General features: G+C 53.5%; 1 protein-coding gene across 5 annotated transcripts in view; it reads right to left on the reverse strand.

Annotated features, from left to right (window-relative positions):
- ITPK1 (inositol-tetrakisphosphate 1-kinase) overlaps positions 1-27,102 on the reverse strand; it is a 179,275-nt gene that overhangs the window by 55,394 nt on the left and 96,779 nt on the right. For 4 of the 5 annotated variants that reach the window (XM_063715713.1, XM_063715715.1, XM_024231475.3 and 1 more), the window contains one exon: positions 18,072-18,197. In XM_063715713.1, coding sequence (XP_063571783.1) covers positions 18,072-18,197 — 126 coding nt within the window. Of the gene's footprint in view, positions 1-16,593; positions 16,708-18,071; positions 18,202-27,102 lie in introns of those variants that run through there. The other variant, XM_063715716.1, reaches the window with a different exon arrangement.

Here is a 27,102-nt window from a genome sequence, read left to right on the forward strand (position 1 = left end):
CCTCCTGCTGATGGCTGGGGTGCAACACAACCTCCCAACCCCACTGGCAGCCGAGGCTCCAGGCAGCGACCTTCCAGGGGATTCATTTTTCAGAGATGCAACTCAAAAAGGACTTACAGATTAAATAGGAATCTGGGATGTGTTTCAAAACAATCCGGGTTGGGGGCAGGGACAGAAGTAGGTGAGGGACGGATGAATTGAGAGTGGCTGCAGCTGCTGATGCATGAGGCTGGGAGGTGGTACCTGGGAGCACGTTGTGGCATTCTCTCTTCTCAAATATTTTTAATTTCCCATAACACAAAGTTTGGGGTGAAATGGGAGGCAGGTAACCAGATCTTCCCCTTCTACCCTGCACCCCTAGGTGTGCCAGAAATGGATTCAAACACCAACACTATCTTTCAAGAAGAAATAAGAGCCAGCTACCCAGATGGGAAAGACAACGAGAGATTAATTATATTAAGGATAATAATAATAAATAAAAATGATCATAATCAGTAATCATTTAAAAATAAAGGCAGTGGCCACTTACCTGGGACTTGCTATATGCACACTGCTGGACAAAAGGGTTTTCAAACACTGCTTCTTTCAATATAAAAACGATATCGGGTAAAAGCCCAAACTATAAAACTTTTAGAAGAAAACACGGTCATAAATCTTCGTGACCTTGGATTAAACAACAATTTCTTAAATGTGACCCCAAAAGCACAAGACAGAAAAAGAAACAGATGAAGTGGACATCATGGAAACTGGAAACCTCTGTGAGTTCCAGCCCCTATCTGCCCTAGGCCTGTGCTCTGAGGAGAGCCTGTGCGTGACCCACCTGGCAGAGGCCCAGAGGCCCGGACTGACCCCTAAGCCAGCAGGGACGGCTGCGCGCAAGGCAAGTCCTGGCAGGTCTCGCAGAACCTTCCTATATTTGTGGGTCCCCCACAGCACAGTGAGGGTAGCAGGGTTTCTCCCCATTTTTCTCAGGACACTGAGACTCTGAGAGGTTTTGGTCAGAGACAAAGTCCCGGGCTCCAGCCCTGCCCATCCTAACAGCTTGCTCCTTCCTTCACTCAGGACACAGGGGCTGAAATTCTGCCCACTGGGCTGCACGGCCTGAGCACCAAGCGGGTACCATGGCAGGGCTGGGAAGGTCCTGCTCCACATGCTGCTTAGGAAATCTCTCCTCCAGTGGGTGGGGAAGCTGGAAGGGAGGAAAACACCCCACCCAGAGCCTGGAAACCCCTCCTCCTTGCTGGGCCTCAGCTCCCTTCTCTGTAGAGTGAGGGCTGATGGCATGAAGGGGCTGCATGCCAGGGAGATGGAGGCCGCCAGGCCCAGTTAACTGGGCCTTCCTCATTGTAAGCCCAGCCCTCACCTGTAAATGGAGATTGTACTTGTTCCTACCTCATAGGATTTTTATTAAAAACAGCCTGATTGAGGTATCATTCACATACGATGCAATTTACCCCAAAGCAAGGGCTTTTGGAATATTAACAGGGTTGTGCAATGATCAGCTCAATTTTAGAACGTTTTCATCCCATCAGAAGGAAATCCCATTCCCTTTCACTCTCAGCCCCAAGTCCCAGCCTCTGGCAACCACACATCTACTTTCTGTCTGGGTAGATCTGCCTATTCTGGGCATTTCCTTCAAGCGAAGCCATGTGATGTGTGGTCCTTCATGACAGGCTCCTTTTGCTCACATCGTGTTTTAAAATGCATCCATGTCGCAGCGTGAGGCAGTTCTTCGTTCTTAAGACCAAATGGTACTTCACGGCATGGTGTAGTGTATTTTGTTTATCCATTCATCATTGGATGGAATTTGGGTTGTTTCCACTTTTTGGCTGTTAGGAACAATGCCGCTGTGAACATACGTGTATAAATTTTTGTGTAACATGCGTTTTCACTTTTCTTGGGTGTATAAATTGAAATGAAAATACAAAAGACCCCAAGATTTGGCTCCTCAGGCATGGATGTTTTAAATCATAGTCATAATGATCCACCACAGTATACAAGTAGAGCACTTTTCTGGTTCAACAAGGGCAGTGACACAAAATATTGCATTTGATTCTCAGAGCAGCCCCATGGTTTACAGAGCAAACGTCTCTGTTTTTATTCCCATTTTATAAATAAAGAAACCAAGTTTCTGAGAGGCAATGTGACTGACTCAAGGTCAAACACAACCAGCTGGGGGGCTTTGCCAGGATTCAAAATCAGCCATTCCAGTGTCAAATCCCAGGCCACTGCAGTGCACCTGGTCACCTACAGAAACAGGCTCTGTGACTGAACTGCTGTGCATCCCCAGAAAGGCTAGGGAGCACCTGAAAGCTAAATGCTAGTGAACTCGACATATCACAGTGGCTCGCGGTGGCTTGTGCCTGTAATCCCAGCACTTTGGGAGGCTGAGGCAGGTGGATCACCTGAGGTCAGGAGTTTGAAACCAGACTGGCCAACATAGCAAAACCCCCCATAAAAACACAAAAATTGCCGGGCGTGGTGGTGCATACCGGGCGTGGTGGTGCATGCCTGTAATTCCAGCTACTCAGGAGGCTGAGGCAGGAGAATCGCTTGAACATGGGAGGCAGAGGTTGCAGTGAGCCAAGATCGCACCACTCCACTCCAGCCTGAGCGATAAAGTGAGACTCCAACTAAAAAAAAAAATGCTGGGCACGGTGGCTCACGCCTGTAATCCCACCACTTTGGGAGGCTGAAGCGGGAGTATCACAAGGTCAGGAGTTCAAAACCAGCCAGTTAGAGACCAGCCTAGCCAACATGGTGAAACCCCGTCTCTATTAAAAACACAAAAATTAGCCGGGCATGGTGGTAGGCGCCTGTAATCCCAGCTACTCAGGAGGCTGAGGCAGGAGAATCGCTTGTACCCGAGAGGCAGAGGTTGCGTGAGCTGAGATCGTGCCACTGCACTCCAGCCTGGGTGACAGAGCAAGAATCCGTCTCAGGAAAAAAAAAAAAAACGGCAAGCACAGGCCTGAAAGCCAGCGTGGGCCTGCCTGGAGTTTGCTTCTCAGGACTCCAGCTTTCCACGTGAAATAGATCAAGCATCAGAGGGGGCACAATTCCGTCACCTCCCCCATGGCCACAGCAGCATCGGCTGGGGATGACAACAGCCTCCTGTACTGAACCCAACAGGATTCTAGAATCCTGACCACCACCTGGCTCAAGAAGGAGATAGATGTTGGCACCAAGGCGAATCCAGCATGCCACGCCCAGAGGAAACTTCCCAGCTGACTCTAGGATCCACTGCATCAGGGCCTGTGTGTTAACACTTGGCTACCCCATTAACACCAGTGATTCTACCCTTGACAGAAGAACTGAAATTACTTCCTTATGGCTGTTAAAAGTACTCACAGGGGCTTTCATGGGAAAGGAAGTGACCCTGGGCTCACTCAGCACAATTTCACTCCCCTGGCTCCTCCTGAGAGCACAGCCAGGCCCAGCTGAGGGCCACAAGGCCTGGCCTTTCCACCAGCTCCTCTGCACTCAGCACCGGGTGAAACCCTGGAAGTCTCTGGTTCCTGAAGCCTTGGCCTCTTGACGGGGGTCCTACCAAGATTCCAGGGTGAGTTACAAACATGCTCACCACGCACAGGTCACAGACCTATACACCTTGCAGGAATGGACATGTTTCCCCCTCAAAACAACCCTATGTAGATCCCGTTAGCAGCCTCATTTGATAATCAAAGAAACTAGGCCTGGCCAGGTGTGGTGACTCACGTCTGTAATTCCAGCATTCTGTGAGGCCAAGGCAAGTGGATTGCTTGAGTCTGAGAGTTCAAGACCAGCCTGGGCAACGTAGCGAGACCCTGTCTCTACAAAAAATTAAAAATTAGCCAGGCATGGTGGTGCGCACCTACTCAGGAGGCTGAGGTGGAAGAATCACTTGAGCCAGGAAGGTTGGGGCTCCAGTGAGCCGTAATCACGACATTGTACTCAGCCGGGGCATTACAGTGAGACCCTGTCTCAAAATAAAATAAAAAGAAAAAAGAAAACAAAGTAGGGCTCAAAGCACCTAGTACGTGGCCAGGGCTCTCCCTGCCAGCAGTGGCCAAGATGGGGTCTGAACCCAGGGCCTCTGGCTCCAGAGCCCTCCAGTCAAAGACCCAAGGCATGGAAGGCCTGGCGAAATGAAAAGCATCTCAACTGTAACTAGGGCCAGGGTTGCTCTGCGGCATTTCAGGAAAAAGGGAAGCCTTTCTCATGTTCACTACCCCAAGGCGAGGCCACCAGCCTGGCAGTCCAGGGAGGCCGGGTGTGTTCCATTTGGGGTCAGCACGAGGTAGAGCATCCAAGAAAAAAAATAGTAGATCCAGTTTGCAATTTCCTTTCCCAGAGGGAAAGGCACAGATGGTCAGAACTAGCAAAACCCAGATGGACCCTTCATCCAGCCCCCAACTTTTTGGAAAGGGGAAAGGCAGTGGTAGCGAGGCCAGGGTCGCAAGGGAGAGTGGCAGAGCTGAGACTGCAGCTCCATTTCCACTGTTCCTCACTGGTTCTTTGTTCCCTCAAAGCCACAGCTGGACCAGAGGCTCTGCATCTCTTCCCAGCCCTGGAGCAAGACAGATGAAAGCAAATGGAAGACACACACCCCTTAGGACAGTAAATACATGACATAACTGAAGGCCACAGTCCACAGGGCCTCTGTGAGGAGGGTCCGCATGGCGCAGGGGGAAGAGCATGTCAGGGCCAGCAGTGCACTTATGCACAGGAGGGCTCCCAGGGCAGCTGCTGAATGAAGGAGTGGCCCCTGCAGGGGGAGGACTAACAGACACGACAGTGTCAAGAGCAGTTGTACTTTCGAAGGCAGAAAATGTGGTTCTGCAGAAAGCAAAGCCTCTTCCTGGGAGGTCAGGTCACATGGGGATGGGGGTGGGGCCAGGCCAAGCAACGCTTTCTGGGAAGGACAAGTAATGAACTCTCTTGGCAGACCACTGCAACCGTGAAACCAACCCCTGTTGATTAACTTGTCATCAACCAAGGCCAGCCGAACATCCCCCAGACAAAGCCTTCCTGGCACCTCCCAGAACACCTGCCTGTTGATTACAGCTTACAGAAAACCACATGCCACAGACAGTCCTGGGAAATCCACACTAGGCCTGGGTGCAACAGAATGTGCCAGGCAGCCAGGCTGGCATAGGGTTGGAGTTGGAGATGCATGCAGGTAAACCTTGGAGATGGGCTCTCAAGAGCCAAAAGAAGGTTGCAGCAGCATCCACTGTACGCTGGGACAGGACCACCAAGCCTAGCTACCCAAGGTGCCATTCACAAAGCCTACCACTGGGCTGGGCAGCATGCAACCTATGTAACAGTCCCTGACAGTCAGCCAAGCCTTCTACCTGCCCATCACTGTCAGATAATCTTTTGCAGCCCAGCTACACCTGGCTAACTTAACCCCAACGCATGGGTCCTGGGGCACTGTGCAAGTTGAAACAAATGCAGAGTCAAGAAACTTGGGTTACAAGTCCTAGAATTGCCATTCACTTTATGCGTGTTTCTGAAAGTCACTTAAGTTATCTGTATCTCAGTTTCCCATCTGTAAGACGTGTGGGCTAGAATAACTCATTTATAACATCCTTTCTGCCTCTTAAGTTCTAGATTATTTGATTCTGTGATGTGATGAACAAACCAAAAACAGAGCTGTTAGGCCCCTGAACAGAGCCAGATGCCTCCCAGGCCCAGAGACATTCAAACGCAGGAGCCAGGGCCTGCTGTCCTCAGAGCACACCCACGGCATGGTCACTACACACATCCCAGTCGCCTGCAAGCCAGCGAGATCCATGCCCACCACAGGTGAGGGAGGGAGGCCAGCAGGAGGCACACCCTGATGGGCAGTGGACAGCTGTGCGTTGGCAACAGGCACCGACCACCAGTCCAAGCAAAGCTGTCCTCTGAGGCTGCAGTTCCCTGTGGTCTCTGTTTTGCCTGGATTCAGTCCTAGTGTGTTGAGGGCATTTCCTCACTCCTTCTTTCCTAACTTTTCTAAAATGGCTCCTTGGGAGAGTTGAGCTCCCCCATCAGCAGACACTTGGGTCTTAAGCAACCCTCATTTGTATTCCAGAGAAATCTCTCACGTCTGAGCACTCAGCCTGAGGCCTCCCAGACAGTACGAGAGCAGAAAGAGTGGCAGCCTCTGAGAAGCACGTGTATGTGAGAGCTTGTGAGTGAGTGCGTGTGTGAGAATGAGTGTGAGAGCATATGAGTGTGTGTGTGTGTGTGTGTGCGTGCTTGTGTGGTGACGGATGTCACCTATTCAGCTATAGAGCAGCCACATTCTCCCCACCCTCCCAGAGGCTCCTAAGTGGCAGCCATGTGGCTGAGCAAAGGAGAGGCGTGGGGCTGACCAGCAATAAAGGAGCAGGGAAGTGTGGGTGCGGGGGGCACAGGGTTGGGGGCTGGGGAGGAGCCTGCTGAGGTTGGTGATGTCAACCACAAAGGGCCACAGGCATGGGCTAGGGGAGAAAGGGCACTCCAAGCAGAGGGGACACCAAAAGCAGAGGTCTGGGGGGAGGGAGCCCAGTACATTCACGGGCCTGCTGGGGGCCTGGCAGGGCTGGGGCGGACGGCAGTCTCAACATGAAAAGTGAGGACAAGGTAGACAGCAGGAGACGGACCAGCTGAGGAGTTTGGACTTGACCCTAAAGCAACAGGGTCCTGAGCTGGGAAGTGACAAGGACAGCTATGGGTTATGGAGTGACCAGTCCAGCAGCCTGCAAGGCCACAGGATGGAGCTGGGGATGGATGCGGTCTTGGTGGTGTGTCAGATGTGGTGCTGGCCTTAGGGGTATGTGTGCTGGACTTCACTGTTCAGGAAGAACTGATGGGCTGCCTTCATCTTTTATACAGTGATCTCTGTGATTTGGTAGAGCTGGCAAAAAGAAAACTCTGATGCAATCTGCCTCTAGGTCTATTAGCTCCTGAGAGCCAATATTTAAACCCATGAGCTCAGGCTGGGGTGGTCAGACATGGAGTGCGGAAGAGAAAAGTGAAGTGTGAGAACACAGCACCAGACAGGGGCAAGATGGCCCAGATTCAGGGTCCGGGCAAGCCAAGTGAGGCAGCATGACACCACCCTTCCCAGGGCCTGGAGCTCCCAGCGGCAAAACCAACAGGCAAGAGGAGGACACTGCCAGGATCCTGGCACCCTCCAACACTCTATGACTCCATGCCAAGGTAAACTGATTAGAGACACTTCCTAAGGTGGTGGAAAGGGACCAGTCCTTGGTTGGTGGCAGTGTAACTGGCACTGCTTCTGCAGAGAGAAACCGGACAACAGCCAAAATGCAGAATGCGCAAACTCAGCATCCCGATTCCTAGGTGTTTATCCTACAGAATTCCTCACCTGTGTACCCAAAAATACATGTACTAGGCTATTCACTACAGCATGTTTCTAAAACATGATCAGAAATGCCCTAGGTGTACACCAGTAGAGAGCTGGCTTGGTAAAAAGGACAGGGAGGCCGTTTAACATGCAGCTGTTAGAATGAGGCTGCCTGCAAAAGACTAAGATGAGATCACTTCCAGGGCATACCGTACAGCCCCATTGTACAGGGGCTGTGTAGCGAGGAAGACTGTCTGTGTTCAGTCCCACAGAACCCCCTGGAAAGGCTCCAGGCCACTGGAACTGATGGCTGCCCCCCAAGATGGGAAGCAGCTGGCTGGGCAGCAGAGGGACTCTGTTCACAAACTTGTTCCAAATGCACGTGCCAGCTCGTTCAGGACTGCTGAGAGCCCAGCAGTGGTGCGCAGGGCAAGCCACACTTAGGATCCATCAAACTCACAGTCCATGTGCAAGCTGGTCAAACTCGGTGTCCCAGGCCCAACAAGGGATAGGGGAAACGCTGGAGCCCTGGGACGGGCTGGGGAAGCTTCCCTGGAGCAGACGCCAACAACAACCCATCGCCTCCCTGGTGAACAGAATGAATATAGAACAAGGGATTCAAAGCAACCAGGCTCCAGCCTCCAGGGTGAATGAACTGTACATGATTCTCCATTCCAGATTGGGGGAAGGCATTAAAAGGGGCTGTGTGGGGTGGAGCAGGGCAGGGGCCCGAGCACACAAACGGGGCACCCTGAATGTGATTCTGCATGCAGACCCCACTGTGTCTCCTGTGGCCTGCAGGTCACAGGCACCCCCATCCTGAAGGTGGGTGCCACCCACAATGGTCACTTCAGGTCATCCTCCCACGGGGGCTACTGAGGCATTACAGTGTCATGCTCCTCACTTAGCTGCCTGGCATGTGGTGTGAGCCACGGCTGGGAGAAACCGCAGGCTCTCTGGGGGAGAAACTGTTGTTCAAGAGCCAGCAGAAAGACCCACGCAAAACAATGGTGTTCAGGCCAAAAAATAACCCTGACCGCTACAGAGGAGAGGGCTGGAAGGAAACAGGACACCATTATTTGGAGACAGCAAACTCCCCCTTTTTCCAGGCCCGCCACTGAAAACAATACCTCCCCTCTGTCCCCAGATTTCACACCAAACTTTTATGAGCTTTCTCCACCTTCTGTCAGCGGGAGGTAGGCAAGGTGCCCAGCCAGAGCTATTCCCCTGACAAATGTCACATGCTGTGTCACAGCACCATTGCACTAGTCAGGTCCTCTAGGTGACCAGGGAAAGATCCCGCAGGATGAAGGGACAGCTGGAATTTCCATGCAGATGGAGCTGGAAGGGGTCGGTCATCTGGCCCACTGTCACAGCTACCAGCTGAACAAGAGGAGGACAAGAAGGGGGCTGCCTGCCCAAGGTCACACGGAGCTGGGTTCCACCCACCTCAGCAGCAGCCCCGCACCCCCTAAGCACCTGTCTGAACCTCTACACGCATTCTCACACACCTGCTCAGGTGGGCCTGTGCAGCTGCCCCTCCCCTGTGTACAATAATACCCAGGAGAGCAGCTTCCCTACATCAAGGCCAAAGATGACATGCCTGCTGGAGCCCCACCCACCCCACCCTGGTCCACAGTCGCCCGGCCGAGTCTGACTTTCAGTTCCCAGAATAAGCCAATGCCTCCTGGTAGCCCATGGGCTCCCCTGCCTTGTCCATGTGATGCACTGCTGGGTTTGCAAACATGAGTCACAGCCAGCAGGGCTTACAAACTAGTGTCTGCAGAGAGAGAACAGTCATCCAGAATCAGGGCACAGTTTGCAGTGGTGCTGCTGACCTAGGCCAACTGGGTCACTGAGGCCAGAGGACCCCTGGGCTCCTCACCTCTGCATCCAGCCACCCGAGTCTTCTAGTTTCTGGTACAGGCTCTAGGTGCACAATAAGACAGACAGCGCCTGCTGCCAGGGGTGACCTGGCTATGACGTCTACCCCGTGGATGACACTGGCCTCTGTTCCACATGTCAGCCATCCTCTTCAGTGGCTGCGGGCATGCTCAGAAGTGGGAGTCATCCTGCTGCCCCGGGAGCTCCTCCCTGACCTCTGACTGCTGCAATGGGCAGGGCCCCTTCCTCCTCAGAGAGCTTGGGAACTAGAAAATGGCACGTTGTCTGTGGCTCAACTTGGGGCCATCAAAGAGGGGAGCTGGCACGATATTTTGTGTCCTCAAAGAGCCACCCAGCGCTCCCAGGAGGCCACCAGGCCCAGGCTCAGCCTGGCTCCTGCCAGCCCACTGCAGACAGCCCTAGCCACCGTGCTCCGGCTGCACCCAGCTACTGCGGGTCCTTGCGCCTCCGTCCTGTCTCACTGAAGGGCCTGGCCGGGTGCTGCCCCCTTGCCTGCTCCCCTCCTGACTGTCCTGCCCTTCAGGCCTCAGCTCAATGTCAACTCTTCAGAGGATCAGTAACAAGGACCTCCCTGTTCTCCCAGGCCTCGGTGTTTCTTCCTAGTACTCGCCATCACTGGGGCTGTGTTACCTTGTCCTCTATTTACCTATGTTTTATTGTCATCATCCGATGCACTCACACTCAGATACAGCTCCAGCAGGGCAGGGGCTGCATCCACCAGGTCTTATTCATTGTTGCATCTGTAATGTCTTTTAGGAACTCTGGCAGACAGTAAGTTCTCAACTAAGATTTGCTGAATGAACATAATAGTTATTGATGAATGACCTCACAGATCAGTGGAGAGACAAACGGGTAGGGGCCAGGGCCAGATCCAGGGCTGGCTGCCAGGAGGCGTGGGGGGCCTGGGGCAGGGACCTACAGGGAGGGGCTCAGAGGATATCCTCATGCCTCACTCTGTCCATCCCAGAGGGCCGAGGTCAGCAGAGGCCCAGCGCGTGGTTTACCTGGCCGGCTGTGCTCTTGGCTGGTGAGGTGGCAATGGGATTTATTACATGAAGACAAAGGCAGACACAGTGGGCTTTATCACGGGCACACAGCCTGCACAGGCAGCACAGAAACACATTGGGAAGTAATGCCACCCACACAAACCAGGAGGAAACAGAAAACAGGGTGTCCTTTCTGCCGCAGGTACTAATATTACTGAAGAAAAGAAGCCACAAGATGTTAGTCCTCTTGGTGTGTGATTCCAAACACTAAAATCCAGAAACTGTACCCAATGAGGCCTCAGTGTCCACACAAAAATCAGAAACAACTTGACTGGCCCGCCTGAGCTCTCAGAGCTGCTGGACCCATCTCTTACAAAATGTAGTGATGTTCAACCAGGGATGGCATGGGCTCCCTCCACCAGGGAACATCTGGGGACATTTTTGGTTGTCACGAGGGGCAGGGTGGGGAGTGCTGTTGGCATCTGGTAATGAGCAGCTGGGAAAGCAACTAAGCACCCTGTATTGCCTGGGATAGCCCCTAGCAGTGCAGAATTATCCAGCCCAAGATGTCAATCATATTGAGGTTAAGAAACCCAGAAGTAGTGTGCATAAAAGTTCTTTCTAAAACTTTGGGGAAAATATATTATTGATAAACATTGATATTTCTAAAACTCAACATGCCCCCAGACCCTGAGCTGAAAAACCCTGACCGTCCACACACAAGCAGAGGGGCTGCAGCCCACATGCTGGCTCAGAGCACAGGCTTTGGGGTGGCCTCTCCTGCCCCTGTCCCAACTGGGCTGCACAAAGTCTAGCTCTGTTCCTGGTTGGTAAGAGGGTCACATGTCTTCCTGGGGACCAGGCTTGCTTTCCACAAGGGGAAGCAACTGCAACGGGCTAACGGCACAGAATGGTCCCACCCTCCCCGAAGCAGAAAGGGCGATTCCTGGCCTGGCATTGGTGCACAATGGACAGATTGTGGGACTGTCTCCACCACGGGAGGAGTCGCCTATGACCCAGGGCAGCAGTCATCAAGAGGCTGACCTCACAGCCACCCCAGAACAGGACATGATCTGTTTCTCTGGGACCAGGGCCACCAGATGCGTCCAACTCTGCCTCCCGTGGCATCTGCTGGCCAGCAGTCTCATCGTCACACAGCACCAGCTGTGTCAGAGGCAATCCCAGACGATGACCTCCTGCCAAGGTGGCCCTGAAATCACCAACACTCACACCACCCACAGTGCCATCAGCTGTCACCAAAGCCCCTCCGAGCTATGATCCTGACCTTGCCACCTTCCACCTGACCCTGGGCAAATGACTTAACTTCCCTGGGCCGCAGTTGTCTCCCCCTGAAAAATGGGGAAATAATTCCATTATCTCAGGGACTGAGATGAGGACCAAAGACATAAGAGATGAGAACGGCCCGTGGCAGAATGGGCCACGTGGTACATACTTGGCAAATAGGGAGCCCTCCCATGGCTCCCTGGTGACAACACAAACCCCTTCCCGGGGCCCATGGTTCTTACTCTGACCCCACCGGTCAGCAGGCACAAAGGCAAAGCCGACACAAGCCCACTTAGATTCTACGGTGTTATTTATCCTCTGATAGGCTTAGATGTTATCTTCCAAGTCGGATTTGAACACCTAGAACGACAAAAACCTTTGTTTCTTCTACTTCCTCTCCATCCCTGTGCTGGCGACTGCTCAATAAACATCAGGGGCTGACAGGGTTTGATTCAATGCAGCTGTGAAATCACATTTGGGGCAAACGTGAGCCACGGCCTTGGGTAGTCCTTTGGAGGCAGACGCGACAGCTCTGAAGGTCTTCTGTGCCATCCTGCACCTTCCCTATGCGGTAAGAAAGGGGACCGAGGCCCAGGTGGGCCAGCAGGTGAAGGGTGGGGCCAGGAACAGCACTTGAGTCCCTCTGACCCCCACCTGGCCCTGCCTTTTAGGCATTTCCTCTGCCCTAGCACAGAATGCATCTCCCATTTGGGGACACTTTCACAATCACTGCCTCACTGACTCCAATTAGGACTGAGCACTCTCAAGTCAGCTGGGGCCACAGATAAGGCTGACAGAGTAGTCCTACTGTCACTGTAATAATAATATTGACATAAGCCACAGTGACTGACGGTTCACTAGGCGCCAGGCCTGTACTGAGTGGCTCGTACGCGTCATCACACCCCAGGCACTCACAGTAAGCGTGGCTGACTGACCCTTACACACACGTGCAGCACTCACACCATGCCAGGCACTACGGGAATCGCAGGTTTTAATTAAACAATAACCCTACAAGGTATTTTAATTGTTTTTAAGAAGAAAAAGGGACTATGCAGTATTGGGTTCCCTTGCCTGTAGGGAGGTCCAGTGAGACGGATGAGTCCGTGTCACCACAGGGCAGACACTGAGAGCCAGCATAAGCCTCACTGCCGTGATGGCTGTCATTTCAGGCTGCAAAGCTGTAGCTAACCCTCCGTGACCACGTGGTACAAGCCAAGCTAAGCCTGTGCTGGGTGAGGGGAGCTGTCTATCCCTGCGGCGAAGCCTGGCCTCGCTTGGCGGACTAGCAGGGAGGGCCCCAAACGTCACCCCTTCCCACCAGCTCCCAGCCCCACTCACTTCCTGTCCCCTCAGGAGGGTGGTGGGGTCGGGGAGGCACTATTGAAGGCTAAACATAGTTTCCTTCCAGGGACAACACAAGAAGAACCAGTGTGGCCAAGTGTGCATTCTCTTCGGGCATCCTTCGGGGCAGGAGCTTCCTTCCCAGATCCACTTTAGATGATTACACACTGAGAGGAGCCAGGAGGTGAGTGCAACTTTGTCCTGTGTAGGCTGGGCAAGGCTCAAGCTGCTCAGAGGCCAGCCTTCATGGCAGCGGAGGGAGGAGACACTCAGGACCACATGCAGGGGCACCTGGGGCTGAGGATGGGCACAACACTGAGCCTGGGGCCATGAGCTCCTTCTTCACCTTGGAACCACCTGGGCTCCAAGGAGTAAACAGTGTCCTCAGCTGCTCAGAGTTCATCTTGCACTGGCAATCTCCCCTTCGAAACAGGGCCTCTCTCTTGCCAATTATATCTGATCATATCGCCGCCATCCCCGCCCCACCCTCCCTGCAGGATAGAGTCCAAGCTGCACAGCCTGGCATGAAAAAGCCCTGAAGCTCCAGCCTTGCTGCTCCCTCTCCAACCTCGCTGACACCTGGAGACATCACCGCACATGCCCATCAGGCAGCGCCATCTGCCTCATTAACCCTCCTGGCCTCCTCCCTCCCTGCTCCAAGCAGCCCAGCAGAGCCACGTCCTCCCTCTGCAAGGCCATCAGGGCACCCCATGAAAGGCTGCCCCAGCACATGACCAGCACTGGGCATGCGCTGCCACCCAAACACTTAGGCACTGCAGGCGGCAATGGGAACACCAGCTGCTGGGAGCAGACACAACCCTGCCCCAGTGAAGGGGCAGACAATAGCCACTGATAAAGAATTACGAACTTCTGAAGGGCATGAAGGAAAAGTGCAAAGTTGGCAGGGCCTGGGACGAGAGATGTGACGGAACAGCTTGTGCAAAGGTGCTGAGATGGACACACATCAGAGCCTGAGCAGCTGCTGAGGGGGGCCAGGGAAGGAGCGGGTGGGGCAGATCACCGAGGCCCCATGGGTCAAGCTGGCAATCATGGCCTTCAGTGTCACAGCAATAAGAAAGCATGGGATGTTTTAAGCCAAGCTGTGCTGTGATCAGACCTGTGTTTTTCCTAACTCATCACTTTAGGGGCCGTGAGGTCAGTTCTGGGTCTGCCCGCTGGCCTCCCCTCCTGGCCAGGAGCTCGTGGGCGGGGCTCGCGGCAGTGCTGCCGCAGAGGACACTCTCCTTGCAGTCTGTGTGCAGACTGGGAATTCAGGGGACATCTGAGGGACAATTACCGTCCTTCCAGCTGATAAAGACAGGGAAAGGGCAGCAGTTGAGACTGAAACTTCCTTCTTAGTTCTAAGCTTATTCAGGGAGAACCCCAGGAAGGTCCCCTGAGGCAGCCCCACATGGCCCATGGATCACAATCGCAGCACCCCTTCAGGGGCAACTCCAGGGCTAGAAGGGGCAGCAGAAGAGGACGGTGGGCCCCTCCCTTCCCACCCCGCGCCCACACCTGTCAGGTGGCTCTGGGCGCCACAGCGAGGAGAAGGCTCGTGTTGCCCCCCTGGGAAAGCCACTCACCAGGCCAGGAGGCCCCTAGTGTCCCCGAGCCTGGGGCAGGGACCCTCTCGGCACGATGGCCCCACTTGCCCACGTGGGCAGGCCCTGGGGGCCCCTGCCTGGGTCTGCACACTGAGAACCAAACCTCAGGCAGAGCCTCGGAGGCATCAGGCTGCTGGTTCCATATGAACCTTGGAGCAGAAAAACAACTGAATCATCCCAATTGAGTCTCCAAGCCAAGCCATTTAGAAGCCAATCAAAAACACACAAAAAAACAAACAAACAAAAACAAAATATCCAAAACCCTGGGGCAGTGATGAAGGTTCTGTGACAAGCAGCTTTAATGTTCTGCAGTAAGCCTCTGGCCCACACCCTCCACCCGCCCACCAGGGCAGCCGGAAGCAGGCACGGCCTCCTGGCTCTGGGAATTTCTTCCCTCCCTGGGGACCAGAGCTTTCACAAAGGCAGCCCAGTGCAGTGCTCTGGGGCCCTGAGGAACATCTCAGAAATTCATTCTTCTCCACCCACACAGCCCCAAACCACTTCCTCCTCCCTCCAAGGACCTGAGTATGGCCTGTGGAGAAGGCCCTTCAAGCTGAGCCCCTGCTGGGGCAAAGCATCTTGCCTCAGTTTCCCTGCTCACAACAAAATGGGAGGACCCCAGCTCTGGGTGCTGCTTCCCTGCCTCTGCCTATAGCATCCCTATCCCTCCCAGTCCTCAAACCACACTCATGCCTCCTTGTTAATGTCTAGAGAATAAAATTTAAAACAAAAATCTGAAAACAAAGGGCACGACTGAGGTCAAGTGTCCGCCTCCCTGGGTCTATGCGGTCTGGCTCTGAACTTGCATCTTATGGCAGAGGGAGGGGGACGATCAACGCTGACAGCCCGGTGACCGGTGGTAGAAGGAAGCCTCTTCCCCAGCCCCCATCCCAGTGCCTCTCAGTCATTCTCTGTGCCAACCCCGCCTGCCTCCTCTCTCCTGGGGCCTCTGGAAAGTGCAGCCCCGCACCTTTTTCCCCAAAGGATTGTTCTCCTCACAAAAGAGGAAACTTCCCACCTTATCAGATATCCGGCCTCTTACTGAAGCACAGACGGTGATGAAAATTTATCCCAGAAATACCGGTGCTGGGAGGTTATGGTGAGGTCACAGCAACCATCCCCCAAGACCCAGCCAAGACCCAGCCAAGACCCTGCCTGGGAAACGCACCTGTGGCTACCTGACAGCCTTAAGCCACAAGGCCCCACGCTGCCCTCCACACATGCTCCCTGTTAATATTCTTTTCTGCCCAGAAAAGGAACACAGGGGGCACTCTCATTCACTGTTTGGACATCACCTGCCTGGGCTGTGGGCTCTGTGTGTGTCTGGGGAGTGGGCAAGAGGGATAAGAGCTTGGGAGCAGATGTTCCAGAACTCCGGGCCCAGGCTAGCCGGGAGCTGTGGCCCTCTCTCTAGGAAGAGCAACCGTGTGGGTGTGATGAAGTGGCACTCAGCTACAATGGGCACTTTACACTCACAAGCGTTTACTCCTCCCAGCAACCTGCCCACCCAAGGAGGAAGGAACTGAGGCTGTGGGGAGGCATGCGGCTCCTAAGTTTTGGAGCAAGGATCTGCCTTGAAGACAGTTTGACTCCCATGTCCTCCACCTCATCCATCTCTGGAGAGGCCACACGGCAGGTGAAGAGAGCAAGCTAGCGCAGGCTCAAATCCCACCTGGACCACTTTCTAGTTGTCCTGCACCTGCTTCCTCATCCACAGGACGGGAATCATCGAACCTTACAGCTCATGGGAGCAAGTGGGTCAACCGCCATGAAGCGCTTTCGAGCAGGGCCTGGTAAGCGGTAACTGCTCTGCAGTGCTTTCTGAGGTAACGGTAATCAGGCATCTGGAAGGCCACCGTACCCCAGATGGACTCAGCAAGAGATGCGCCATCCCTGCCCCAAAGGTCTGCGTGGCAGCCCAGGCATGGCTGTGCTCCTCCAGAGAATGAGCCCCAAGGGCACCACAGGCACATGAACTGGGCACTCGGGGGCCTTCCGAAGGAGACGGGGGTGAGGCAGGAGCAAATGGCTCAGGGGAGAGGAAAGTCGCTGTATGACTTGGGATCAGCTGGGACCACACCCCAGGACAGTTGTGTAGGCTGGAGGCAGAGAGGAACAGAAGAGCAAGCCCTCAGGATGAGCAGTGGCTCACCTGAGAAAGTCAAGACTGACCCCCGGCTCTGCTGGGTCCCTGTGGACAAGCTGCACGTGCTTCCACGCCTCCACTTCCTGCTTATCAGCAAGGCTGGTGAGTCTGCACTGAGGGCTGTGGGGATCAAATGTAACACATGGGTGAGCGCTGATCAGCCCAGCCCTGGCACAGGGCAGGGGCTCAGGAAGCAGCACATCACCAGGGCACACGTCTCCTCTGTCTTGTTCCCCTCGAACCCCAGCACACTCCTCCCAACATGGTCTGAGCTTTTCTTATTCCTAGCACCCATTTTACAAATAAGGAAACTGAGGCTCCATGAGGTCACAGAGGAGCCCGACCATGTTTTTCCCACAGTCTCCAGTCCGATGAAGGAGACCATGTTCAGCAAGTGGAATGGACTTGGGGCCACTGGCGGGGCAGACACCCTGGAGGGCACAACGTGGGACATGCCCTGCCCCCGAGCAGGGGAGGCCAGGAGCAGGCTGCATCTGTGTCTGAGACCACTTCCTGGTGGGAAGCAGGAATGTGCAGCAGGGAGCTGGCCAAGGAACGGGGTGAGAGCCCCAGGGAAGCAAGGGGGGCCAAGGCGGCTGACCCCGAACACACAGGGAGAGAACAGTGTCGGCAGGACGGCAGCACCGGGTGACTAGGAGGCGGGTGAGATTCCCTTTGTCCTGATGAAGAAAAGCAGGGCACCAAATCTGCGCCTGTCACACTAGAAACCCCAACTCAGGCATCCCCATCCTACCAGGCACGCCTGAAAACAGCTACCATCTTGACTGCATTTTCACTGACAATACAACTTTGTTTTTCATGACCTCTGAGCTGCTTTCTAGAGGACAGAATCATGTTCTTGTCCACAACAGAAAGAACACAGGACAAGTCAGTGGCCAGCATGAGAACCCCAAGGCGGTGGGCAGGTCACTGTGCGATCAGGACCTGGGAGGCCGCTGGGGAAGTGGTGTGGGGAGAGGGAAGCAGCCAAGGGACTTGGCAAGATACCTCAGGCTGTGCTCAAAGGTGAGCACCCAGGTCAAAGTAATGGGCAGAGGCAGGGTTCTCCACCAAGGCAGGACTCAGTTCAAAGGCCCTTGGGGGTCCCCTTTACCAAGTGCAGCAAAAGGGTTCCATCCCTTGTGCCTACCTGAGCCAGGGGAAAGGGCTGCGCATGCCTGTGCTGAGGACGTGGAGGCCACACTGGGACTCAGCAATGCCTCATCAGTAAACCGTGTCTACACAGCCAGGGGGTGGAGATGGCTCAACCATGCCCTGGTTCAGTCCCCATGCTATACCCGAGGACACTGAGGCCACACAGAAGTACCTGCCCACGAGCCCATGTCTTGCCAGTGGCAGAGCCATTTCTCCAGACTATACCTCCAGAGAGCTGCTACCGCCCTAAACACACACACAGCCATTCCAGGGCCTCCCCTCCTTCTCCTGAAAATGCCACAGCCAAGGGCTGCATGGTCCTCACTCACCTGGAACCTGTGCACCAGCTCCAGGGACTGGCTATCATTCTGGTCGGCTTCAAGGATGACGTCGGTCAGCTTGTGGATGATGACGTCCAGGGGGCCCTGCTCCTCGATCGGCCGGCTAAGGTTCAGCTGCGAGGCAGGGAACACAGACAAAAGCAACAACTTCAGCACCTGAGTCCACTGCCCCCATCCTCTTGTCCACCCTGGGGCATATCACCAGAGGACCCTCGAGCCTCCCTTGATACTGTCAAGGCGACACTATCAACAGGCCAGGCAAGTGATGCTGAGAAATGGCTTTACAGAGAAATGCTTTTCTGAACACATCCCATCCGCCCAACCACCTAGGAAAACTAGGGCTCCAAGGGGTTATGTAAATGACTAACATCACACAGCCAGATCAGAACTTAGCTCTAAGTGGATACTGCTTCTGCTAACCTATAAAAAGTCTTAGCAAAGCTGTGGTCCTCAGGAATCTAGAAACTGCTGCTTTGAGCGACCAGCCCCTTGCACTTCACACTGAAATCTGGGCTCAGCAGGAAAAGCGAAGGCGCACAGGGCTGCCTGCAATCTGTTCCATACTGCTCCCCTGCTATGCCAGGGAAGGTGTTTATTTTTGCAAGTGCCTGAGGTTGGGAAGATCAGGCCCCAAGGGAGCCAGAGCCTCTGGCCAACAGACAGTGTCACCTGACCCCAAGACAGGAGCACCTGCCAAAAGCCGGGGCAGCCTGACACCCACTTCCTGACCCGCCACATGTCTCCCTCCCGGCACGCAGCCACCACCACCTGCAAGGCCAGTGCCTCAGAGGCAGCGGCGCCAGCCCGGCACCTGGCTGACCCCCAGTTTGGCCTTAGCAGAGGCCAGAGAAGGCCACAAGCCCCACCCCTGCTGTCATCCCCACCCCCAAGTGGGTTTCCCTCCAGGATTCAAGGCTGACTGTTTTAAAAATGTTACTAAAGACATCATAATGATAACTACAAATGGTCACTGGCAGTGGGCACCACGCTCAAAGCTTGCGTGCATTTCTTTCATTGCATTTAACAACCAGTATGAGAAGTGATTTTACGAACGAGTAAAGTGGAGGACAGAGACTTTGAAAACCTGCCTAGGGTCTCACAGCAGGAAGGCGGTGAAGCGGGGGCACAAACTCAGATCGAAGGCTGCGCTTCTCACTCCATTCCCCGCTGCCTGACCCCGCAACCCCGCTCCCCATGCCTGCTCTGTACCCTAGGCAGCTGTCCTCTCAGGCCACAATCACCTGGCTGCGTTGTCCTCTGGCCAAGTCGGGCCAACTGGAGGCACAGCAGAAGATGGGCAAGAAGGAGAAAGGGAGGGAATGTATTTGCGGCATCCTCACGCCCCCACCCCCTGCCATATTTCTGGCAGCAGTCACAGCCCCCATGGAGCAGCACAGCCCCTCTCTCAACACCACCACCTCCCCTATGGCTCCAGGTACATTTTTGGTCCCCTAGTCCCCTCAGGCCTAGGGGTGGTGACAGCTCTCAGGGCTTGTTAGCACGGGGGAACTTTGTCCTGTGCTGGCTCTCGGGCCTGCCCACACCCTGTGATGGTCCCCTTACTAAACTCTTCTCCGTTGCACCCCTGGAACACAGCAGCTCTCATCTGCTGGTGTCTTTAACTCCTCTTTCTTACTGTTTGCCAAGAAAGATGTTAGGGGATTTCCCCTATATAGAAAAAAAAAATATCCTTTAGACTTCACAATAAGAAACTACTAAGGAATGCTGTTCCCTCCCCATGGTGACAGGCCTGTGTACAAAACAACACAAAATAAAACCAAAACCAGGCCAGCTGAGAAGCTGCCCATCTCTGGGGCTCTTGGGTGAAGAAGGGGAAGGGAAAGACACTTCCCAGTATCTCCTGAGACTCGGCGCCGGCTCATCCTCATGGCAAGGCCAGGGGCCAGGGAAGACGCTCCCTGCTGCAAAGACCAGGACACCAACGGCCCAGGAAGGAAAATGACCAAGCAAGGCCACGCAGGTGGAGCGGCCAGGATGGAGGCTATGCAGCAATGCCCATGTGTCAGTCTCCACGAGCAGCCCGCTGACCTGGGCTCGCCATCCCCTAGGGCCTCAGTTTCCCCTTTGATAGAAACAAGAAACTGCAAGAGCTTTGCTGGCTCTCTTCACAAATTCCAAATTACACTCCACCTAACACCTCTTCCCAGAAAAAGCAGACTCTGAAGGAAGGTAGAGAGGCCATGGGCAGAGAACACTGGGCTCTCAGACAGAGCCAAACACCAACCCATTTCCACTACAGCCTGTGGCTTCAGTGGAACAGGCACCACAAATGAGAGGCCAAGACAGCTACGAGCGTAGGGGGAGCCGGGCCACAGGAGCGATGCATCCGGGCCCACAGAACCCCCATGCCCACCAGCACCCACATCTCCAGACAGCCCTCCAGGTTTCCCTGCCTGGGAGAAACTGTGGGGTTCCCTTGGCGCTGGAGAAGGAGGTGAGCAGAAGGGACGCCCCTGGCGTCCTCGCCTGGCATCAGCCTGAGGCCCGTAGACCTGACAACCGCAGCTGTTTGGAAAATAAGCTCTCCGCATCCCCGGCGCTCCACTGAAGGTAAACAGCTGAGCTCTGGAAACGGGCCACACTCCTTTGTGTATTTTCCAAGCATTTTCATGCCAGTAAAACCCTCTTGTGAGAACAGCAGCTTGGGACACACATCAGGCCTGGGCTGCTCTCGGGTGTGGCCGCCTCTCACTGTGGCATCTGTGCTGGGTACCAGCAGGGCTGCTGGCAGCTCTAGTGGCTCTTCCTCAGGTGCCTGACATGCCACAACCGCCCTGAAGGGGTCTGTCCCCTGAACACACTGCAAGCAGGCTGCGGTCTCCCTCCACTAGCTAGAAAAGAGATGGGTCCTTGGGTGCGGCCCCCACAGGAGAAAGGGCCCAGCTTCTGAGACTGGGGAGGCCACGGAGAAAAGGACACTGTGCAGGGGGATGCCCAAGGGGGAAGGACACCACAGAGGCGGGTCTCCCAGATGCCATGGGGACAGGAACTCATTTCAAGGTTGTCATTCTGCTTTTCTGACCACACTCTGCCCCCAGAAAAGAGAACATTCCCAGGGACTTCTTGTTCTCCTCAAAGGACGGGGTCTGGTTTGTCCCTCCCAGCAGGAGCAAGGGTGTCTCAATGAAAGGCTGCCCGCCGGGGCCTGAGGTCTGTGGGCACTCCATTTCCAAGTCACGCCATCTCTCAGGGCCCATGCTGGATCCTGCTCTGTGCGGCGCTTGGAGTTCAGAACTCAGAGAAAACAAGGGGCCACTGTTTCCCTCAGGGACGAAGGCAGAGACTTACTAGAGGTGGGGGCAGGGCTGGGAGACGGGACAAAGGCCTGCAAACCCCAGTGGCCCCAGAGTCCTCTTTGACTTCCAAAATGATTAACCCAATCGTACCCAGCCTGGTAACCAAGCTGAGCTAGGCCCTGACACTATCCCTGTCTCTCCCAGGATCTGGAACTGGGGAGGGGTGGCCCAGGCAGACAGGCCTAGAAACCCATCTCCAATCCACTGCTTCTGAACAAGAGCAGGTCACTGAGCTGTGCGGTACCTCAGTTTCCCCAGTCATAAAATGAGGATGCTACTCACCCTTCCCTGCACCTCACAGGATTGTTATGAGTCCCAGAGCAAAAGTTCAATCCTCTTTCACGTTTCTCAACTCACCTCAGCCCAAACAGGAAGAATTAGTGCCTCCCTTGTGTTGCCCACAGCCCCAGAACCCTTTGCACGTCGCTCCAGGATTGCACCATAACCCCAGTTATGATGCTGATTCTTTAATCCACTGTCTCCTGCTCCTGCGCTGGGGGCTGCTCTTCCTCCATGGTATCATATAATCTTTCTGACCCAATTCCTCAATTTCTCAGTAACTGGTTTCCAATTACTCAGGTAACGGGGAGGGCTGTGTGGCCACCACCCTCTAGGAACCTCAGTTTCCTTGTCTTTAAAGCAAGAAGCCTCGCGATCCCAGCACTAGCACCCATCTCTTGCACACTTGCTCGGTGCCAGGCTCTACTCCAAGCACTTCACATGCACTGAGTTGCTCAATTCTCACAATGGTCTGAGATGGGGACTCATGAGAGGCACAGGGTGGTTAAATAACATGTCACAGTCTCACAACTTCACACCCACTCTTAGCAGTACCTAGCCAGTGACACTCAATAAATGTCAGCTATTGTATTTCCCTATACTTACTATTCTTATTATCACTGACCAGTGGAAACTTCCCAAAAGTTTTGTCCCAACCAAGCTTGAGACAAAATGGCCCCCATAAAGGGTGAGAGGGCTGAAGTCTGACTTATTCCTCTGCCCTCTCCATGGATCTGAGAATCTGGGACAGAAATGCCATTGCCAAAGTTCAAAGGCCTCGCCAAGCAGAAGCAGGTCTCTCCAGAAGGGAAAGTCAGATCTGGGAACCTCATGGACAGACTTCAAAAAGGATGTTGGGGCCGGACATAGTGGCTCGTGCCTGTAATCCCAGCACTTTGGGAGGCCAGGTGGGCCGATAACTTGAGGTCAGGAGTTTGAGACCAGCCTGGCCAACATGGTGAAACCCTGTCTCTACCAAACAATACAAAAATTAGCCAGGTGTGGTGGCGTGCACCTGTAGTCCCAGCTACTTGGGAGGTGGGAGAATTGCTTGAACCCGGGAGGCGGAGGTTGCAGTGAGCCAAGATGACGCCGCTGCACTCCAGCTTGGGCAACAGAATGAGACCCTGTCTCAAAAAAAAAAAAAAAAAAAAGAGAAAAAGAAAAAGAAACAAGCTTGGCCTCAGAGGACTCCATGCCAGTGGTGTGTTTTCAATGGGTTTGATTCCAAAGGAAGACTGGAGAAGAAGAGATGGAAGCTTTTCCCTGGCAAGAACAACTCTCACTCTCAAAGGAGCTCCAGAGATGTCAAGAGCTAGAGGTCATTTGGGGCTGCCACCAAGACCAGCAGGCTGGGACAAGGACGGTACTGGTCACCCTAGCAGCCTCTGCCCCAGGCTTGGGAGGGAAGCTGTTGAAAATGCTCTCTGACCCAATTCCCTGATTTCTGAGTAACTGGTTTCCAATTACTCGGATAATGGGAAGAAACAGCAAACTAGTGAAGGCATAAGAGTGGGTAAATTTTCTCCCTAGAAGATAAAGGGTCAAGACAACTAAATGGCCTGAGGATGGTGCTACCTTGCAGAGCCAAAGTTCTGGGAATTTACGAGCTGACGTTAGACCCAGAAAAGTTACACCCATTCAGCAAGCACAGCTCCTTAAGAATAGGACTGACCCTGAGTTCTCAGGATGGGCCAGTCCTGTTCTGCGTTCTCAACATTGGGTGTTGGAGGGCCAGGTCCAAGAGCAGGCGAAGGATAGGCACACCCACTCCCAGGATGCTGGCCTAAGGAAATGATCAACAGGTGAAGGCCACTTCTGGCCTAGGGAGAGTCACTGACAACATATTGACAAGAGAAAAGACACAGAGTACACGTGAGAAAACGGGGTGCTGGCTAATGCTGGGCATGCTACCACAACGGGCTAGTCAAGAGCCACTGAGACGGTGTGGCTGGGCACAGTGGAGCACACTTGTAATCCCAGCTACTCATGAAGCTGAGGTGGCAGGATCATTTGAGCCCAGGAGTTTGAATCCACCCTGGCCAACATGGCAAGACCACATCTTTTTTTTTTTTTTTTTTTTTTGAGACAGTCTCGGTCTACCATTGAGGCTGGAGTACAGTGGCATGCTCTCCACTCAGTGCAACCTCTGCCTCCCAGGTCCAAGTGATTCTCCTGCCTAGCTTCCCAAGTAGCTGGGATTACAAGCGTGCACCACCACACCCAGCTAATTTTTGTATTTTTAGTAGAGATGGGTTTCACTACTCATCTCTACCAGATGTTGGCCAGGCTGGTCTTGAACTCCTAAACTCAAGTGATTCACCCGCCTCAGCCTCCCAAAGTGCTGGGATTACAGGCGTGAGCCACTGTGCCTGGCCATATCTCTTAAAAAACAACAACAACAACAAAAAACAAAAACAAACAAAAAAGCAGTCACTGAGATGACAATGAAGAGGTATTGATAGAGATAAGGGTAGGTGCTTGAATTACAACCACATGAACCAACATTTACTTTGGAAAAGGCTGATAAGAAAACCCAGAATATGAAAATAAAAGGACTGTGGGTATAGCAGCCCCTTTTCTGTTTTTGCTTGTTTGTTTGTTTGTTTTGTAGAGATGTGCTGGGTTTCACCATGCTTGGCCAGGCTATTCTCGAACTCCTGATCTCACGTGATCTGCCCGCCTTGGCTTCCCAAAATGCTGGGATTACAGGTGTGAGCCACCGCACCCGACCTATCAGCCCTTTTCTGGACACAAGGCAGGACTGTACTTCCTGATTCCCTGGTAAATGGGTGATCATGTGACTCGTTCTGGCCAATGAGCTGTGAGTGAAAATAGAACATGCCGTTTCCTCGGCAGAGCATGTAACTGCAGGAGTGAGGTCTCCAGAGCCCTCTCTCCCCTCTGGTGCAGGACCAGTGACCTTCCAGATGGGGCTGCTCAGTTGTAGATCTCTGAGTGAATAAGATGGACAGAGCCCCCAGCTGGCCCTGTGGACATGTGGCATGAGTGCAGGATAACCCACGGTTTTCAGCTAAGATTCTGAGGCTGTTGGTTAATACAGCACAACCAAATCTGTCCTCATAAAATAGCCGGTCCCCCTACCCCAAGCTTTTCTTTTTCATTTGTTGAAACAAAGGAAGGATGGAAGGGAAGGAAAAGGGAAGGGGAGAAAAGCAGATTAAGGCAAACAGGCCCCGACAGGTAACTGCAAGGTTGAGAACAGGATTTAGTTATGATTTTTTTCACATTGTAGTTTAGTATTTGGATGAGAGAGGAATGGGGATTTATCCTGTAAGGGGAAGATAACTTGTCAGAGCCCTTAGGAGCAGAAGGCAGGAGCCTTGATAGAGCCACATCACAGACATGGCTATTCCCCAGCATCCTAGGAAAGCTCACCCCTAGCAGTCCTCTCAATCTGCCAGATGAGTCCCTCGATCCCATGCGTCTTGGCCAAGGGGCTGCTTCATCTGTGTTACTGTTCACAGTGGCACCTGAGAGGCCAGAGTCAGAGCTGATAGGAGCTAACCCCTCCCCTCTGTTGCCAGGCACCAGTCTAGTCCTGTCCTGGGGGGAAAGTACGAATCACAGGCTGGCAGAAAAAGAAAAAAAGGGGGCATAAAAGGGCTGGCAGGTCTCGACCCACAAGGTGGGGAGTCAGAGGCCACATAACAAAGCCTGACTGCACTGTGTGTGTGTTGCGGGGATCGTGGAGAGGATCCCACACATAAACCTCCTGTTGCCAAGCCTGGAGGAAGGAACGCGCAGAATCCTCTTGCCCAAAGCACTCTTCCATGGCTGGCCAATGCTCTTCTTCCCAAGCCACCTCAAGCACAGAGGTGCTCCCTCCCCAGGCGGAAGGATGCCCAGGGGTCAGAGGGCAGGGGCTGAGCCTCCAGCTGCACAGCCTGGGGAAGGGCACATCCCTCCCCTCCCCAAGCCTGCTTCCTCGCCTGTGGAGTGAGGGTAAAGAAATATCCTTCCTATAGTCGCGATGAGCACACAGCTAGGGCCAGCCATCGATTACCTCCCTCTGTGACTAGAGCTGACCATGCTGCACAGGTGTCAGCAAATAGGACTTTCTTCCTCACATGAGGCTGGATGTTCTCTGGCCTCAGCGGAGGCCTTTCTGGCCTTCTTTGGCTTTCCACCAGCATGATTCTGATAATCACCTCCACCAGAACTACTGGGACCCTTATCATATTCCAGGTGCTGCACTGAGCAAATGACAGACCTAATCTCCTTCGCACATAATCTCCATGTCCTTAGGAGGCAGAGGCCACTGTCGCTATTTTACACATGAAGCAAGGAAGTCAAGAGGCAAAACAACCAAACTGAGGCTGTATAACCAGCAAATCTCCCCCAACACCCCCAGGTCCCTGTGGCTCCAGGACACAGGCTCCTGAGCCTTCTGCCTTCATCAGGAAGGGGAGTGGGCCGACAACACAGCTGGCTAGACGTCCTTTCCTGACGTGCAGGGATTGAGGCTGGGGGGAGCTATCATGTGGTCCGAGATACAATCTGAGGGGGCCAGAGGCAGCGAAGCACCCACAAGCACGGCGTCAACAACCCAGACTTGCCCCAGTTCCAGGAGAACAGGACAATTCTGAAATCCTAGCTGGCAGGCTCAAGTTTTCAACCACAACGCCATCTCCTGAGAGCCACCTGGGCCACGAAGCGAGAGCCTGTCCAGGGCTGAAATCAGGGTCTTTTCATCCTGCCGGCCACCGACACAGCACACCACTGCCAGCTTTGCAGAGTTCTCCAAGCTGAAGGGCCTGGCACTGGCACCCCAACCGGGAAATCAAGAGCAGGAATGGAGGCTGTGGGGGCAAGCAGGCAGTGGTAAGGCCTGCCTAGCACCGCCCACGTTGCTGTCTTTCTACTTTAGTTGTGGTTTTGCCAGGCAGAAAATCTTGACTTTTCTGTAATTCAAATGTATAAATATTTTCATCTTTTGATCTTTGCTCCCTAGACTGTTTTTTAAATCAGCCCACGGTTTTCTCAGCTATTTTTACATTTTAAGTTTTTATCATTAAATCTTAAATCCACCGGGAGTTGTTTCAGTGGAAGACTGAGGTGTGCATCTGTGTACATTTTCCTCCGGATGGGTACTCAAGTGTCTCAACAACATTTACTTACCCATCTTTTACCCACTGTTTTCAAATGCCAATATTTTCATAATTCTCACATTTTTTGGACTCTCCATTAATTTGTCTTTCACCAATATCACAATGATTTGGTTTGGTTTTCTTTTTTTCCACATTGTTTTAATTACAATAGCTTCATGATATAGTTTAATACCAATAAGAGCTAAGTCCTCCCTCTTTCACAATTTTCCTGACCAGTCATGCTCATTTATTTTTCCTACACATCCTTAAGAACAGGACTTGGAGCTGGGTGTGGTGGCTCATGCCTGTAAT

This window comes from Pongo abelii, chromosome 15 (genome assembly GCF_028885655.2).
Source record: "Pongo abelii isolate AG06213 chromosome 15, NHGRI_mPonAbe1-v2.0_pri, whole genome shotgun sequence".
Classification (NCBI taxonomy): Eukaryota; Metazoa; Chordata; class Mammalia; order Primates; family Hominidae; genus Pongo; species Pongo abelii.